Below are 17,324 nucleotides of genomic sequence, written 5' to 3'. Positions count from 1 at the left end.
TTGGTTGGATACTTGGGCTTCGTCAGCCGCTTGTATCTTTCCAGCTTGTTTAGTGTGTAGTACACACTTCTGCCATTCTTGTTGTAGCAGCTCTAGACTTGCAAAGAGCTGCCCCTGTATTGCCTCGATGGCCTCCACTTCAGGGAGCTCCATCCCTTGTAAGGAAATCTGCAAGAACATTCTGATCAGATTTCAAAACGACAATATCATAATCATAATATTGACATTCGGCTTGCCATCTAAGCAATCTAGATTTTTCAGGCTTAGATTCAATCTTTTTTGTTAAGAAAGCTTTAACGTTAGTGTTATCTACTTTCAAAACAAATTTCTTAGCAAGTAAGAAAAGCGGCCATTTTTTAAACGCCTTTCGCACTGCAAAGAACTCCTTTTCGTTGATGTGCCATCGCACAGCTTCGTCATCGGAAAAGAGACCGCTACAATATCTGCAAGGTTCTTCTCCATAGGGGGTGATCTTTGTAAGCACTGCTGCCCACCAGAAATCACTCGCGTCTGTATAGAGGACAAGGTCATCCTCATCTTGTGGTATTGAAAGTTTTGGGAGATTTTTACAAATCTCTTTTAACTTCTTCATACCCTTCCGATGCTCTTCTTTCCAAATGAATGGAACATCTTTCTTCAGCAATGGACTGAAGACTTTCCGGTACTCCGCAAGATTTTTGATAAACATTCCTGCAAAGTTAACAACTCCGAGAAAGCTTTGGAGCTGCTTCTTTTCTTTGAGATCCTCCGGAAATCCCTGGACTTTTTCCACAATATGATCTTGTAGAATTATCCCAGATTCATCGATCTCGATCCCCAGAAACTCCATCTTCTGGGTGGCTATGACTGCCTTCTTTTCTGACAGCACTAGTCCCTCTTGCTGACAAACATCTGCAAAGATCTCCAGATGCCTGACATGTTCATGAATGTTTTTTGATGCAATAAGAATGTCATCAATATAAACAAACATAAACGAAGAATAATCTTTGAAGAGATTATCCATCTTCCTTTGGAATATCTGAGGCGCGTTGGCTAGCCCCATTGGCATGACATTCCAGACATAATGTCCTTGTGGAGTTGAGAAGGCTGTGAACTTCTTACTCTCTTCCTCCATGCGAATCTGGTAGAAGCCTGATTTGCAATCGAACTTTGAGAATACCTTTGCACTTCTGATGCAGTTGATGAGGTGTTCTCTACTTGGGATGAAATATCCGTCAAACTCAAGAATGTCATTAATCCCTTTGTAATTAATGACCAATCTTGGTTTTCCTCGCTTGATCTCCCCATGATTTCTCACCAGAAATCCCGGACTGCTGTAGGGTGATCTTCCTTCTTTGATTAACTTTAAATCAAGGTGTTCCTTGATTATGCTCATCATATCCTGTTGATCTTGAGGATTCATCAGGATAGGTTTGAACCTGACGAACTCATATTCCTTTCCAGCCTTAACTTTCAAGGTTGCTCTGAGTTGGTTCTTGTCCCACCATGCCAAAGGATCCTCGTGGTAACACTTCTGGATTCTCCTTTTGACGTTGGCAATGGACACCTGTTCTTCTTCCTGTGATATCAGGGAGACTTTGAGGATTTGAATTTCCTCCTTGGAGAGATTTGGGAATCCCTTAGTTCTGCATTTGAGTAGAACTTCTCCGAATCTCCTTTGATCCTTCATTTGGGGTCTCCGGAGTCTGCCATCATCACCACGCTTGTTGCGAAAGTTGATTGGCATCGAGCGATGAAAAGCTCCATTGAGCCTTTGCACAATGATCTTGTGATCACAATTAGTTGTGAACACAAGCCTCCTTGCTTCATTGTCCTGTATGTACCTCTTGAAGCTTTGCAGAAAATTATTCCCGAATAATATATCTGCTCCGGTATCATGGAAATAAATTGGTGGAGTCTTGACCTTGTACCAAGGTGTCTGACCTGCTCCGCCGATCAATATTTCCGTCTGTTTTACTCCCTTTGATAAGAGTAAAATCTTTTTGGAGAAATCCCTTCCTGCAATTCGAGGTAGATCTTCTTCCACTTCTGCTGGAAAGACTCCTCGTTTTGCTGTACAGATTCCTGCTCCTGAATCCACATAAGCAGCAAAATATTCTGCTTTGTATTTCTCATATAACATCCCCACAGAGATGTATATTGAGAATGGACTTGTCATTGGATCATCACTCTTTGGCGCCCAATGGTGATCTCCATTCCTCCTGCTTTCCATGACCATGGTTTATATTTGTCAAGGAAATTTCGTCCTAATATTAGGACATCTGCATCTTGTCCGGCTTGGCCTTCGGTCTGAATTTCAAAACCTCCAACCTCCAGAGTTCCGATGTATCGGTTGTCGCCTGGATTTGCCAGATAATACAACATACTGCAGGGAAACTTGTTTTCCATGCTTGTTGTATCAATTCTTGTAGAAACCTGTCTCCATCCTTCGGGACATTTAAGTTTAACTCTCATGTCCGGAACTGGGGTTTCCTGGATCGCCCTTCTCTCATACGAATGAGAGAAACTTCTTGTAATAGGCCCTGAAGTTAGCCTATTTCCTTGGAATGATAGCCTTGGTGCCCCCAGTCTGAGACTCTGGGTATGGCTAAGCACTGGTTTGTCTCCAACGTCGATGTCGATTTCCCTGTTCTGAGGAATTTCAACTCGGTTTGAAGGGGCTGCCTTAGCAACTTCTTTGAATATTTCTGGAATTTCAATAAATTCTTTTCCCAGAAATAACTCCGTATGATGGGAATTTGATAGGGCATACGAGACTTGATAAGTCAATGAGTATGGCCTGTTTCCATCTGTCATGTACTCCTTCTTTTTGTAGTCCTGATAGAGAGTCAGGGCTCGGCTGAAGGATGAATCTTGTAGATTATAAGCGATCTGTGGGTAGAACTCGGTTATAATCTTCTTGGCATAGAGATTGCCCGAAAAGGCTCCAATAACTGATTCTCTGGCTTCTCTGATCCTTTTATCGCAAAGTGCGACGTCAATTGGCTGGTCTGTCCCTGGGAGAAGGGAAGATTTAAGTACCAATTGAATTGCTCCAATATGAATCCATTTCATCGTACTTGCGACTTCTGGCTTCATTTTCTTGAGATCCTTCCTAATATTTTCGGCCGGAACCAGCTGGATTTCCACCTGGTTGCTTGTGATCTCAATTGGAAGCGCCGTTTCTTGGCTTGTGACGCCAAAATAGACATGATGCTTCCTCTTGGTTGGAATCAAGCTAGTTAAAACTCGATTCAATCTTCCATTGGAAAACCCTTGGTAGGTTTGAACCTCTTCGGTTTCCTTCTTGAGTTTTTTCACGAGCTGCTTCACCACTTCTTTTTGTGGGATCAAAAAATGGCTAGTAAATCCATTCTGATCTTCCTGCTGAGTGTGGTGAACCTCGTGCTCTTCTTTAGTCTGACTCGGCTCCGGTTGATCCATTGGACATCTCCGAATCTTCAGAACTAAAGATTTCCTCTTGTTCATATATACTCTCATCAGAGGATATATCTTCAAACTGATACACGGGTATCAATTTCTGGTAGAAGATAGCGTCTTCGATATCCGGTGTGGATTCGAATCTTCTTATCTCCCTTTTCTCGTTTTCTGGGCAATTGGTTGAAATATGCCCCTTTGCACCGCACGACCAGCAGTTGCAATCTTTAAAACTTTCATTTGCTTTGGCCTGAGTACGCCTGAAAGTTTTCCTCGCCGGGATTCTCTTTTGATTTGAGAATCGATTTCTTGATGGTCCGATCCGTTGGCCTGACTTGTAGGAGCGTGCCTTCTGTCTGGTCCACATAGTTCTTGGCTTCCAAGAACTCCTCCTGGACTTTCTTTCATAGGGTTGATACCTATGTTTCCTTCTGCTCCTTCTTTGATATAGCAACTCAGCACCAATCTCTGTTGGAAGATCAATGTTGTCGCACCTCAATGGAGATTTCTTGTTGAGTCTCCTCAATTTCTTGAGATTCCTCAGGTCTGCTGCCTTCTGGCACCATTCGGACAGCTTCTTGTGCACGTATGACATCCTTCTTGATGCACTATCAAGTGGATATTCTCCTGGTGATACGTATTCGTTGATGAGCATTTCCCTCCATGGACTCGGGAACTTTGTGAAAAAGAGGTCCTTGGCGGTTTGATCATCAACCACCCCCATATGAACATATAGGGTATACAAGCGTAGAAATTCATCAAGAGCTTTTGGCTCTAGCACCATTAATCTTAGATTGTAGAGTGCCTGATGATATTTCTTGCGTTTCTCCTCTGCGGATCCTTCGAAAAAACCCATTCCCAAGAAATGGATCTTTATTTGTTTAGTAGCCTCCTTAATGATGTCATAAGGTTTTGTGCTATTAAACAATTCTTCCCTTGCTGAGATGTCGATTTTATCCCAGTATTGTTTTGCCATTCCTGCCAGACTTGCTTCGAAGATTTTGGCAAACTCCTTTTTATCGTATTCAATTGTGGTGACTACGATATTCAATGATGAAGCCCATTCGTCGATCAGATCCTCCCAATCTTTGAAGCTGGCTTCGTCGATGTTGAGAATCAATCCATAGGGATGGATTGGTTCGAGTGTGGCCTTTCCTACAGGAGTATCCCGCATTTGTGGCCTGCGTCTTTTGGTTCGTTGGTAGTGGCTGGCATCATCTGAAGCTCCACCCCTTTTTGACGAACTTTCTTCTTGGTGCTCGGTTTTGGGCACCTCATCTCCTTGGTTCATCTTTAGATCAACCATGTTGAGGTTAGCAAAAGATTCTGCTAACTCCTGTAGATCTTCTAATCCAATTCTGTCAAGGCTATTCATGATATTTGCCTTTCATGATTCGGATTATATCCTTCGGCTGCAACTCCTTGGGTGCTGCATCAAAAATAGGGGAATTCGTCGGGTCGTTGGACCATTGCTTCCGAATTTTTCCGGAACATGGTTTTCGCCTTTCGATCTCCTTCAGTCTTTTCTGGATATCACACAAGAGGGTTAATATTTCCTCTTGTTTAAGTGATATTCTGCTCAGCTCCATCGGTAGTTCATACAGCTTGTTGCCGTAATATTCCACCGTTTTCTGAATCTCCCTCAAGTTGACGTTGTCGGAAGAATCTGGCTCGATCTTGTGGTAGCCTGGATAGACTACTCCTGCCTTGTCTTTTTGTTCCATCAATCGTGTGACTGATGGGCCTCCTCCATAGTCCGTTCAATCCTTGCTCGGGCTGTGGCCATTATCATGAGATGTTCATGATAAAATTGGATACTCGCGATAATATCGCGAATAAGCTCGATGTCTCCTCCTCGTCGTATGTTGGTTACGAGGACTCGATTGTTCCACCTGAGGTCACTTAAAAAGTGACTGATTTCTATCTCCAGATTCTGGAGAGAGTTCCTGTAGTGTACACATCTCGGACACTCGTCCGGATCCATAAACTTTTAATGGAGTCTCCTCCCACATGGGTTAATCCAAAAAAATAAACTAAAAATTATATAATTCCTCTATAAAAACCCGCTCTGATACCATTTTACACAAGGATCTTTTAAACTGTTTTTTCTCTGTTTTTACTTGATAGTACGTGGCGTTGTCTCACAGTCCAGACCCAGATTACCAGGTAATCTATCGGGCACGAGGAAAGTTTCCAGCCGATATACCATTCAAGCCAAATTTTATTCATATTTTGGGTATAAATTGTCTTTAGTCAAAACAAAAGTTTTAGGGGTCAAAATGCAATAAATTTTATAATGGGGTAATTCTTTGAATATCCATACTTTGGCCATGGGAGATTTGAGAAAGAAATGAAAGGTGAAGTATTATGAGGCAAAATCTAAAAGTGGTGTTATAAACTAGAATTTAGTCATAGTTCATGTATTTAGGGGCAATAACCCCTTGAATTAATTGATAATTAAAACTTCTGAAAAAGTCAAATGAATACATCCCTTTAGCTAACCACGGATTTATGGCACATCAATTGTAACAACTGTACGATAATGATTTTTATTTGTTTTTGAAAATTACTTATGTATTTAGGATATTCACAACTATTTTGCATACAAGATATTATATTATATTGTATAATTTTTACATTATTATTAATAAGTCGGTCTTCTGTGTGCGCGCCCATGCAAGTGCATGGTGAGCGAGCATCTTTTAGTCCATGTTTTTTTTTTTTTTTTTTTTTTTGAGAGAAAGAACAGAACTTCATTAAAGCAAACCAAGACTGTTGAAACCAACAGGAAAGACATCAGATGAAGCAGAAACTAAACGAAAAAGAAGCGCATGTTTCGCCAAACCATCGGCCAACCGATTGTTCTCTCGAGAAGTCCAGCTGAACTCAGTGCTTTGCATGCCATCGACCCTTTCATAAATATCTTTAAGCGTGTCCCCTATGAAAGATAAATCACTCTCCCTTTTGTGTAATCTCCAAAACAGACGCTGACAGTCCGTTTCAAGAATGGCATCTTCTCGATCATTTTCTTCGCAGAGGCGAAGGCCTTCTCTGATGGCCAAAGCTTCCCCTTCCTCAACCGTGAACGCCCCAGCATAGAAACCATATCTGACTCCCAGAATAACCTCCTCCTCGTCGCGCATGACCACCCCGAAACCAAACCCCGCACCTTCATCCACCGCAGCATCACATTGCACCTTCACTTGTGCTTCCCTACTGCAAAAAACTCGAGATATATTCGGACCAGCTGAGGGAGAACAGATGAGTTTTTCCAAAACCGCCTTTTGGGCTATTGAAAAGCAGTCCACATGTGAGATCTTTTTGTCTTGAAAGAGGAGGAGATTCCTGGCATACCAGGCAGTCCAAGCAAGAGTGGCAAACGCATTGTGAGCTGCTTTTTCAGGGATGGAACGGATCCGTTCAAACCACTCTGATATGGGAACAATAATATCTCCATTTAACGGTGGCAAACGGAGCGGCGAAGTTTCCCACAGAAACACAACCCAAGGGCAATCCCGTAAAGCATGTTCAGCAGATTCCTCAATCGTACCACATCTTCGACAAAAATGATCAACACCAATACCACGATTAAGAAGAGCACGGCCTGTTGGGAGGGCTCCACTCAAACATTTCCATAAGAAAAGTTTAACTTTGGGTATAACCTGTAAATTCCAAATCCAATTCCACAGAGAAGAGAGATCATGAGAAGATGAAGCTTCCCCACGTCCCCTAAGAGAACAAGCAAACAGATATCCCGATTTAACCGAGTAGTCGCTCCCCTTTCCCAATGGCCACAGAGGTCTATCAACAGCAGCCGAGTTCACCACTAACTTTCCAGAGAAAGTTTCGAAATCAAAGCTTGGAAGTATGCTAGCCAATTTATCAAAGCCCCACGTCGCTTGATTATCCAAAAGGAGTTCTTCAACTGTTTTGTTTGCCCATTGCTCAGGAACATTCGCCGAGAAGAAATTCCCCTTTGAATCAGGGATCCACGCATCTTTACCAATTCTTATTCTTGCTCCATTTCCTACACGCCATGCAATTCCCTTTACCAAGAGGTCTCGTCCTGCTAGAAGGCTTTTCCATACGAACGATGGATTATGGGCCGTACTAGCTAAAAGAATATCCGACCTCGGGAAGTAACGAGCTTTGAGAGAACGCGCAAGAAGAGTAGAGCCATTTTGAAGAATCCTCCATGTTTGTTTAGCCAACATTGCTTGATTAAACAAGCTGATATCTCTGAAACCCAGCCCACCTTCATGTTTAGGAATACAAAGTTTTCGCCAACTTCTCCAATGTATCTTCCGTTCGTCGTTCTTCTGACCCCAAAAAAAACTCGCCGCAACACTGTTTAATCTTTGGCAAATTTGATCAGGAATAATGAAGCAACTCATGAGGTAAGATGGGATAGATTGCAGCACCGATTTAATGAGAACAAGTTTCCCCGCCCCAGAGAGAAAACGGCGTTTCCAGTCCTTCGTTTTTTTCCGAGTTCTGTCGACGAGCAGCTGGAAAATCTCAGCTTTAGATCTTCCAACAGTACAGGGGATGCCCAAATATTTTCCTGTAGAGCTGTCACGCCTAACTCCCAGTTGATCTGCCAACTCTTGCCTTAGGGAATCCATAACCCCACGACTGAAGGATATTGTAGATTTCTCAAGATTAACTTTCTGTCCCGAGGCCGCCTCGTACTTGGATAAAAGAGCTTTCACTGCGCCTATCTCCCCACCACACGCTCTTCCAAAAATGATGCAGTCGTCGGTGAATAAAAGATGGCTGATTCGAGGGGCCGAACTGCAGAGTCTAGCTCCATGGATAAGATTGCCAGTTTCTGCTTTGCGTAGTAGAGCCGAAAGAGCCTCTGCACAAATGAGGAACAAGAAAGGCGAAAGAGGATCACCTTGCCGTAGACCCCGGCTAGGCTCAAACTGCTCACCAGGAAAACCATTAACAAGCACACGAAAAGAAACAGAAGTAACACACCGCATAACTAAATCCACAACAGCAGAATGAAAGCCAAGTTTTCTCATCATCGCCTCTAAGAAACTCCATTCGACACGATCGTAAGCTTTAGCCATATCAAGTTTAAAAGCAAAGCACCCTTTGGTTTTAGCTTTATTTAATTTCATCATATGAAAAATTTCAAAAGCTAATAGGGCGTTATCTGTAATTTGGCGACCGGGGACAAAGGCCGACTGACTTTCATGAATAACATCAGGAAGGATGGACTTAAGCCTATTGGTGATGACATTGGAGACTAGCTTGTAAACAACATTGCACAGACTTATAGGGCGAAAATCCGCGGGATGACAACATTTCTTTTTCTTTGGGATAAGGCAAATAAAAGTGGAATTTAAAGGAGAGGGATCAGCACCGTTATTAAGAATATTCAGGACCATAGGGATGACATCTAATTTAGCATGGGACCAACAAGAAGAGTAAAAGATAGCGGGCATACCATCCGGTCCCGGGGCCTTAAGGGGAGGCATTTGTTTCAAAGCACACGTGATCTCCTCCGCAGTGTAAGGGCTAGTGAGAATGTTGTTCATTTCTTCCGTCACGGTGGGATCAACAGAACTGAGGATGTCCGCAGGATTCTGATAAGGGCCAGCCGAGAAGAGATCCTGAAAATGATTTCTGAAAATGATATCCATCTCTTCAAAATTTCTCGTGATAGTTCCATCTGGCCTTTGTATGTTCCGAATATGGTTCCGTTTCTTTCGCCCCTCCGCCATTCTGTGAAAGAAACCCGTGTTTCGATCTCCCTCTGCGAGCCAATCTGCCCGCGATCGTTGCTTCCACATGATTTCCTCTTTAGAGAGAAGTTCATCAAGCTCGTTTTCAATACGTCTCTGTTCGTCTCTAGAAAAAGGGTCTTTGTCTGCCTTTTGTAACTTCTCCAAATCGTCTCTGAGCTCCTTGCATCTTTTCCTAATATGGCCAAATTCATTTCTTTCCCACATCTTTAATTCAGCCCCCATCTCGAAAATTTTCTGTTTGAAATCGTCAACCGAGCTCACTGTTCTGCCATTATCCCACATATTATAACAAAGGGGTTTGCATCTTTCATCCTTAAACCACATAGCTTCGAAGCGAAACGGGCGAGGCCGAGGTCGGGAGTCCTCCTCCGCTTGCTCCATAGTCAGGAAAAGGGGACTATGATCGCTAGATTTTCTTGTTAGGTGATGAACCTCATACCCCGGAAAAGATGTAATCCAGAGATCACTTCCCAGAAAGCGGTCAAGCCTTTCGAGAATGTGGTCTTTTCCTTTTTGGTTGTTCGACCAAGTATACGGTTCCCCGATGAAGCCCAAATCAGTTAAACCGCAACTATCCAACGTCGTTCTAAACTCACATAACCGAGAATCCGTCTTAGGATTACCACCTTTCTTCTCATAATGAAAGAGGGTTTCATTGAAGTCCCCTCCGCACAACCAATTGTCACTAACAGTGGGTAGCAAAGACAGCATAAGGTCCCACGTGAGGTGATGATCCTCCGTTCTGCTCCACCCGTAAATACCGCAAAAATCCCACACCTTGCCGGACTGATCGTCAACCGTAACCAAAATATGATGTTGGGAGCAAGATTTAACAGTCACCACCAAATCTTCAGACCAAAGAAGGGCCAAACCACCTTTGCGCCCTCCATCATCACAATCGCAATCAACCACAAAAGAATTTTCAAAACCAATCGTACTAAGAATTGGTGTCCATTCGGCTGTCAAGATTTTCGATTCCATAATGAACACTAATCCGGGTTTCTTTTGTTGGGTTAACCAAGCAAGTTGCCGAACTGTCGGTTGGTTCCCAAGCCCCCGACAGTTCCAAAGTAAACAATTCATTGTGCCCGGCGGGATTGCTCCGAAGCAATCTCCGCCGATGACGCAAAATTATGAGTAGATTCATCATCAAGGACAGTGACTTTGAATCTCTTTTGAACCAACTCAATCTCTGACTCTCGTGGTTGGGAAGCTGACTTTTCCTCCTCTTTTAGATTCCGCTTTTTCTGGTTATCGGAGAGGGAATGGACTTTGGGGATTTTTGGGGTTGGTGAGCGATGGAAGCGGGACCAGGTTTTTTGTTTTGGTGGCTGAGCTTGTTTAGTAGGTGAGTTGGGGAGTTTCAGGTTCAGGAGGTTTGCTATGTCAGTGGTTGGAATGAGATCCTCGGTTGGATTGAAGGGGGCTTTATAAGGCTCTGGGGAGTGGTTGGTTATCACTGGTTTTAAGGAGTTTAGATTTGGTGGGTTTGGCATCTGGTTTTTGTTATTTGTAGGGGCAGTGGTTGTAAGAGCAGAAACAGGATGATTTATAGCTTGGTGTATGTGCGAACCATCAGGATTTTGTGGTGTGGGGTTAGAGGAAAGAGGGGGTGGGCGTGGTCTGGTCTGGGGTATCGGAGGATGGGTTGTAGCATGACAATGGAGGGCTTTTTGAGAGTTAGGTTTGACTGTGGGGCTTGGGTTTGATTTCTGCATCCGTAGCCTTTTCAGAGGCGAAGCTTTGAGTATAGGGCCATATAAAATATCTTCGAACTGTTTCCCATCATCAGTTTCCTCATAATCTTTCTCACAAGCACGTGTATGGTGACTCATAATTCCACATTTGTAGCAATAAATGGGAAGATTTTCATATTTCAGAGGAAGCCAAAGTTGACGTGCTTCAAAGAAAATTGTGAGCCCTCTCAGGAGAGGTATAGTGACATCAAAATTCACTTTGAATCAAGCAAAACATCCTGCGTAGTTAGCTTGTTCATCCACTTCTTCAACTGTTCCGATCTGTTTCCCAATATTGCGGATAATGGTTGGATTCATGCACTTCATTGGGAGGTTATACGCTCGAACCCAGAAACTGCCTCTGTTCACCCGAATGTTTGAGGGTTGCGCTGTTTCATCAAGCCCCATAACGGCGAAGAGATGGCCGTCAAAGTGCCAAGGTTGTCGCCGTAGAACCCACTCCCTGTCCTCCAAAGATTCGAATGAGAAAATGAATAGGTTTTTCCTCCATTCCCTTCCTTGAACACCCTTGGAAGTTTTCCAGGATTTGCGCATTATCTCCATTAGATGGAAGCCATTTGGAGATTTAGAAGCAATCAAACTGCCAACGAGGCAGAAATTCTTCACCGACTGGTTCTCTTGCGGTAGAGAGGAAGAGATATCAATCAAAGTCGATTCACGCTCAGTACGCTCTTCCGGGCCGTTCACCAAATTAGAATCCCGAGACGAACCTCCTCGTTCCATACCTGCACCACCAAGACGAAACAAACAAAAACAAAACACACACAGACCAAACCAGCGTTAGAAAAACCACGGAAAAGAAAGAGAAAACGGAGCCGTCCAACTGAGAGAAACGACTGCAGAGACAGGAACCAAACGAAAGAGAAGAGGGACACCAGGGCAAAGAAAGAGAGCGTAAAGAAAAGACGGCGGCGCTGCCGACTGAAAAGGCTGAAACCTAGACGAGACTCCACGGAGAACAAAACCCTAGGAGAAAACCAAGGGAACAAACCCTAGAGACCTAGGGAACTAAACTCAATGCAAAAATTTTTTAGTCCAGGTTTGACTCGAACTAGATTTGTTCACTTTTATTCATAAGTGTTATAATATGATATAAAAAGCATTGGAAAATGGAATTACGAAACAACAAAGTAAAAGTAGAGAATACGGAATAAATGAGGCTAGCGTAAAGCACCGTCTCCGTAAGATAATATTGTCCAGCTATGTTGTCACACGCACGGTTATTGTTTATAAAATACAACGGTTCGAATGAACTCGAGTTATTGCACACCACATCCTCAAAGTTTTGACGAACTACTGGAAATTCAGGACAGAGCAGTGCCCTAGGTAGGACTCGAACTATATGCAAAATGTAATAGATAATTTGAATATGCTCAAAATGATATCTTGAATGGTAATTTTATGGCCGTACGTGTGGTTTGAACTGAAAGGATGTGTCCCCTTACTCTGGGATCAGGTGTGAGCCACCCATACGCTAATTGCAGCCATCTAAGCGCCGCGTGGCGCAACCGCCGCCAACTCTGCACTACGTGTCTGTTCTCTGCCACATCACGCGTCCAAGTACACACCGCACTGAACCGTGTCTGTAGTGCGAGCCATGACTGAACCACCAGACCATCACTGAACAATCTTCACGAGTTACTTTATCAAACTTAAAGACTACTCATAGCAACGATGCGCACGTGCGAAGTGCGCCTCAAAATGCCCATTGCAACATGCACTTGCACTTGTACGGTGCTATGCACCATCCTCGTAGGAAACTGCGCTAGCAATAAAATGGCTAACACAAAATTAGTCCCTCTATGGTGCACCATATATAGTGGTGCACACTTATTTTTATTTTTATTTTCAAAAAAATTGTTACAATCAAAAAAAGGAAAAAAACTCACTCACACTCTAGCTCCTAGGGTGACTCGAACCCATATATAGTGGTGCACACTTATAAATGACTTTAGATTTTTACTATTTTTTTAATATGGGATATTTCAATCCTTCCACATTCTCAAGCATTCACTTTATACAGAAATATCCATTCATTCCAACTTGAAAATAAACAATCAAATATATTAAATTTATGTGATTGACACGTAGATTTCAATTCTATAACTAATTCTCGACAAAGCCCAACAAATTGACCATAATTAATTATGGTATAATCACCATTTATAACTCAAATTTCCAACAATAAGAAACAATATATCACTTGATAGAAGAAATAAATATTTTTAAAAATCACATTATAATGAATTCAAATCCGAAACTTGAGAAATGACATTTTTATTCATATAAGAATTGTCACTTATATACTAAAAAATTGATAGAAGCACACAATCACAAATATATATATATATATATATATATATATATATAATAAGGATTTATTAATAAAAAAAAAACCTAAGAAACTCTTGAAAGCGCATGAAATCAGACTAGGGGCCACAAATACGAACCTATCTTAAAATATACAATACGAGTAATTGAATTTTATGTAGAAATACATCTGAATTCGTCGTGTAAATGTATGAATTTTAAAAATTAAACCTTTTGTTCTTTATGAGATTTGACCCCCTCCAAATAAATATCAGTCATAGGACATATTAAATCAACACCTACAAATCAATCTAAGATCTCACCATGTATGAGGGATCTGATTGGACCCATTCCATATATATATGGAATGTAAAAAACTAAGACAGTATATAGTGTTGAATAAGATAGTGGCGGATCCAGAATTTTTAAATTGGAGGTACGAAAAAATAATTTCATAAACTTAAATGTAAAAAATATTTTAATGTTAAAAATCTATATTCCAAAACATTGTTCAAACAAGAAAAAAAATTACATAACTATCTTATTTATTATCCAATAAATTTAAAATTAATAAAATCTTTTTCTTAACTTCAAAACTCTCACACAATTTCACACTACAAATTTTCAACAATTTCACACTAAAAAATTTCAAGTTGTTCCATAATGCATTTAGTGGGCAGGGACAATTCTTTCTACCACGGTATCTAATCAAACCTTTCTCTATAATATAATACTCCCTTCGTCCCAAACGAAATGGTCTATTTCTTTTCGGCACGTGGATTAAGAAATGTGTATAAAGTAGATAAAGTGGGTTGGTGGAAATTATTTAAATATTAAGTGTAGAGAGAGAGTGTATTGCCAAAAAAGGAAATAGGACATTTCGTTTGGGACGGAGGGAGTACTAGTATATGCCCATTCGTGCGATGCACGATAGATATCGAAATTAAATGATAAATTTAAATAATAAATAAATAAATAAAATAATATAAAAAATATAAAAAATACAAAATATGTTTTAAAATAAATTATAATAATTCACATCAATTACTCAATAAAATTTTGAATTTAAAAATATAAATTTTCAATTTATACAAAGTGTAATGATATTATAGTTATTAAATAAATTTAAAAATGATTCGATAATGAAAATTTGCATTATGCATATTATTATATAGTATTATTAATCATAATAAATATTTTTCACATATAAACAGAAATAAAAAGTTGTAAATTTTTAATGAGGAGATAGAAAATAAAATATTTTAAATTTTTCATAACTTATTCATTTTAAATTCATTTTTGATAATTTTTATACTATATTAAATTTGTCACACCCCAATTCTTGAACGAATAAAATATAATCGAGGTGCGACTAAAATCATAGAAATAAATAAGGAAAGAGCCTTGTGGGATTCAAATAATGGGATAAAAGTCGGGGAACAGCCTTTGAGTGAAGAAAGACAAAAATCAAGTGATATTAATCAATCAACAACATTCTAAGCCTTAGGATCACAAGTTCGGTTTCATGCTTCCGATAACCAATGTTAATAACATAGAGCTAGAAGTTGAGAGTTTAAGCTCGATAAGAAACATAATTCAGAATTTAACATAAAAGTCTTAAGTTGGAGAAACAAAAGACAAATAAGAGCTAGTGCAACAGCGGAAGACAAAATACGGAGTTGAATCCTAGCCTCAGCTCTGCCCCGTCAGCACCGACCAATCAACCTGAAAACATTTGAAAGTAATTTTGGGCTAAGTACTAATGTACTTAGTGGGCTAGCATTTTTATAAACATTTCATAATCATAAGAGCAGTTTATCCAATTATACTTGACATGACTTAGAAGGTTTTAAATTGAAATAACTTCTAAGCATGTTAAAACATTTTATTATATTGCGCGCAATTGTCACACTCCCTTTCCGTTACTCGCTGTGATCCCGGACCTTTTAGCCACCGACGGATCCATTACTCCTGCTTTACTTGGACTGAGGGCGTAACCTAGCCAAGTTCCCATTTGGGACCCAATGCTCCGGAACACATCCCGTCGAGCACCCTTATAACGCCTCATACATGATTAGTGCCCGATGGAGATCAACCCACCAGGTCAGCTAATAGGTGTACACAATTCTCAAATAACGTGTTAGGTCAAGAGAGAACCTCGATCGATTCATTGTTGCGAGCCTTAAACAGAGCAGAGTGCACAAAATATTTTATCGGATAAACAGTTTTCATTTCATTGAAACATTTAAGCTCAATAGCTAAATCATATATTTTGGAAAATAAGCCCACCTGATTAGGCAATGCCTGTCGTTTATTCTTAACTCTGAATCGGTATAGCAGTGCTACTTCTCACGATCCACAAAGCCTACAAGAAATCTATAATCTTAATAGGTCTCCTGAATCTAATATTTAAGTCATGGTGTAGTGCTTAATATTCTATGATTCACTTAGCCGGGTTTTCAAAATTTAATGAATAAATAATTGAAAACATTTCTCTTGAGTTAAGAACACCAACAATATTCTTACTCGACTTTCTTTAATAATTGGAATTATAATTAAAACTAATTAAATCATAAATACTTTTATTTGCAAAAATGCATATGCAAATGCATGTCATGCTTAGCATATAATAAGTAATCATTTAAAATATGCACATAATAAGAAAATACTATTATGCAAATTTTTTTTCAAAAATAATTAATTAAACTCAAATAAAGAGTCAAATTAATAAATTAATTAAACAAGTCCAACAATTAAATGGAAGTCCATATTTTTATTTCAAAAATTCGCAGCCCAACATTTTAATAAAATGCAGCCCAGTTAAAAGTAAGTAGCCCATTTTCCTAATAAATCTGGCCCAATCCTAAGTTTTCAAAAATAAAATTTTCGGCCCAAAGGCCCACATCCCAAACCCCCACCCTTCTTCTACAACCTAAGTCACGCATACACACACAAAAATGTTGATCTCTCTCTCTCTCTCTCTCTCAAACCTGCCGACTCCACACACACACGCACACACTCACAGCCGCCCAGCTCCCCCCTTTTCCCTCTTCCGGCGGATGACAGCAGCCGGCCTCCGGCCACCGCCGTCGCCCCCTGACCTCCATCTCCCTCTCTCTCGATAGCTCACACACCCACACACTCACAGCCCTAGATCTCTAAACCACGACAGCCACCTCCCATCTCTCGACTCCGGCAGTCGACGGCAGCAGCAGCGAAGAGCCGGCCACCACCGCCTCCAACCCTAGATCCCCAAAATCTAGATCGAGCTTCAATTTCCGGCAGCGACGACGCCACACACGACGCCGCCTCCGCCCCATCTCTCTCTCTGACCTTGCCGCCCCACTCCCTCTGTTTCAGCCGGAAAGCAGCAGCAGTAGCTATCCGCCACCGCCGCGCTGAACTCTCCACTCTCTCTCCGGCGAGAAGCCGCCGCCATCCATCGGCGTCGCGGCCACCACGCCACCGCCGACAGCAGCGGGCAGAGCCGTCGTCGTCCTCCGCTCAGCCCTCCACCCAGACCAGCTCCGACCAGCCCACCTCCTTCTCTCCAACCGTGGCCGGGCAGCAGCGGCACAACCGCCGTGCCCTGCCTCCCTCGATTCTCGACTCGACAGTAAACACACAACCAAGACTCAACCTTTCTTCCTTCTTTTCTTTAAAAACAGGCATGCTTTATGTATGTATCTATATGCACATAAATTGTATGCCTTAACACTTGGTGATTTTAAGAAATTGTTGCTCTTTATGAAATGTGTATATGCACCGAAATGATGAGATGAAAGTATGTGTGTGATTCTTGCTTGCAGTGAAAATCTTTACACAAAATGAAGTGAGTTTCTTAATCAAACTGTGAAATGAAATAAGCAGGAATTAAAAGATGAAACCTTTAGGGGTTTGAGGTTTTGAGGTTGCTGAATCAAGCTATGGCCGCTCTGCTTGCTGTGAAAAAAAGGTGAATGAAGAATGATATTTTAAAGAGAAAGGATTGAACAATTGGGTGAAGGAGTGAATGAGACTGTGACGTGAAGATTGAAAAAATAACCAAAATCCCTTAATCATAGGGATTTTGGATGACTTT

General features: G+C 41.1%; 1 protein-coding gene across 1 annotated transcript; it reads right to left on the bottom strand.

Annotated features, from left to right (window-relative positions):
• Positions 1 to 11,137: 11,137 nt before the first annotated feature.
• Positions 11,138 to 11,656, bottom strand: LOC131023381 (uncharacterized). Its single transcript, XM_057952919.1, has one exon. It carries the CDS (start codon positions 11,654 to 11,656, stop codon positions 11,138 to 11,140), a length of 519 nt encoding a protein of 172 aa, XP_057808902.1.
• Between the last annotated feature and the right edge of the window lie 5,668 nt (positions 11,657 to 17,324).

The sequence above is a fragment of the Salvia miltiorrhiza genome, chromosome 4, assembly GCF_028751815.1.
Source record: "Salvia miltiorrhiza cultivar Shanhuang (shh) chromosome 4, IMPLAD_Smil_shh, whole genome shotgun sequence".
Classification (NCBI taxonomy): Eukaryota; Viridiplantae; Streptophyta; class Magnoliopsida; order Lamiales; family Lamiaceae; genus Salvia; species Salvia miltiorrhiza.
Note: the sequence above shows the minus strand (reverse complement) of the source record. Positions and strands in the feature narration are given on the sequence as shown.

Bases quoted from the DNA above. Each gene is read 5' to 3' on its own strand.
- LOC131023381 (XM_057952919.1), bottom strand. From the start codon at position 11,656: ATGGAACGAGGAGGTTCGTCTCGGGATTCTAATTTGGTGAACGGCCCG.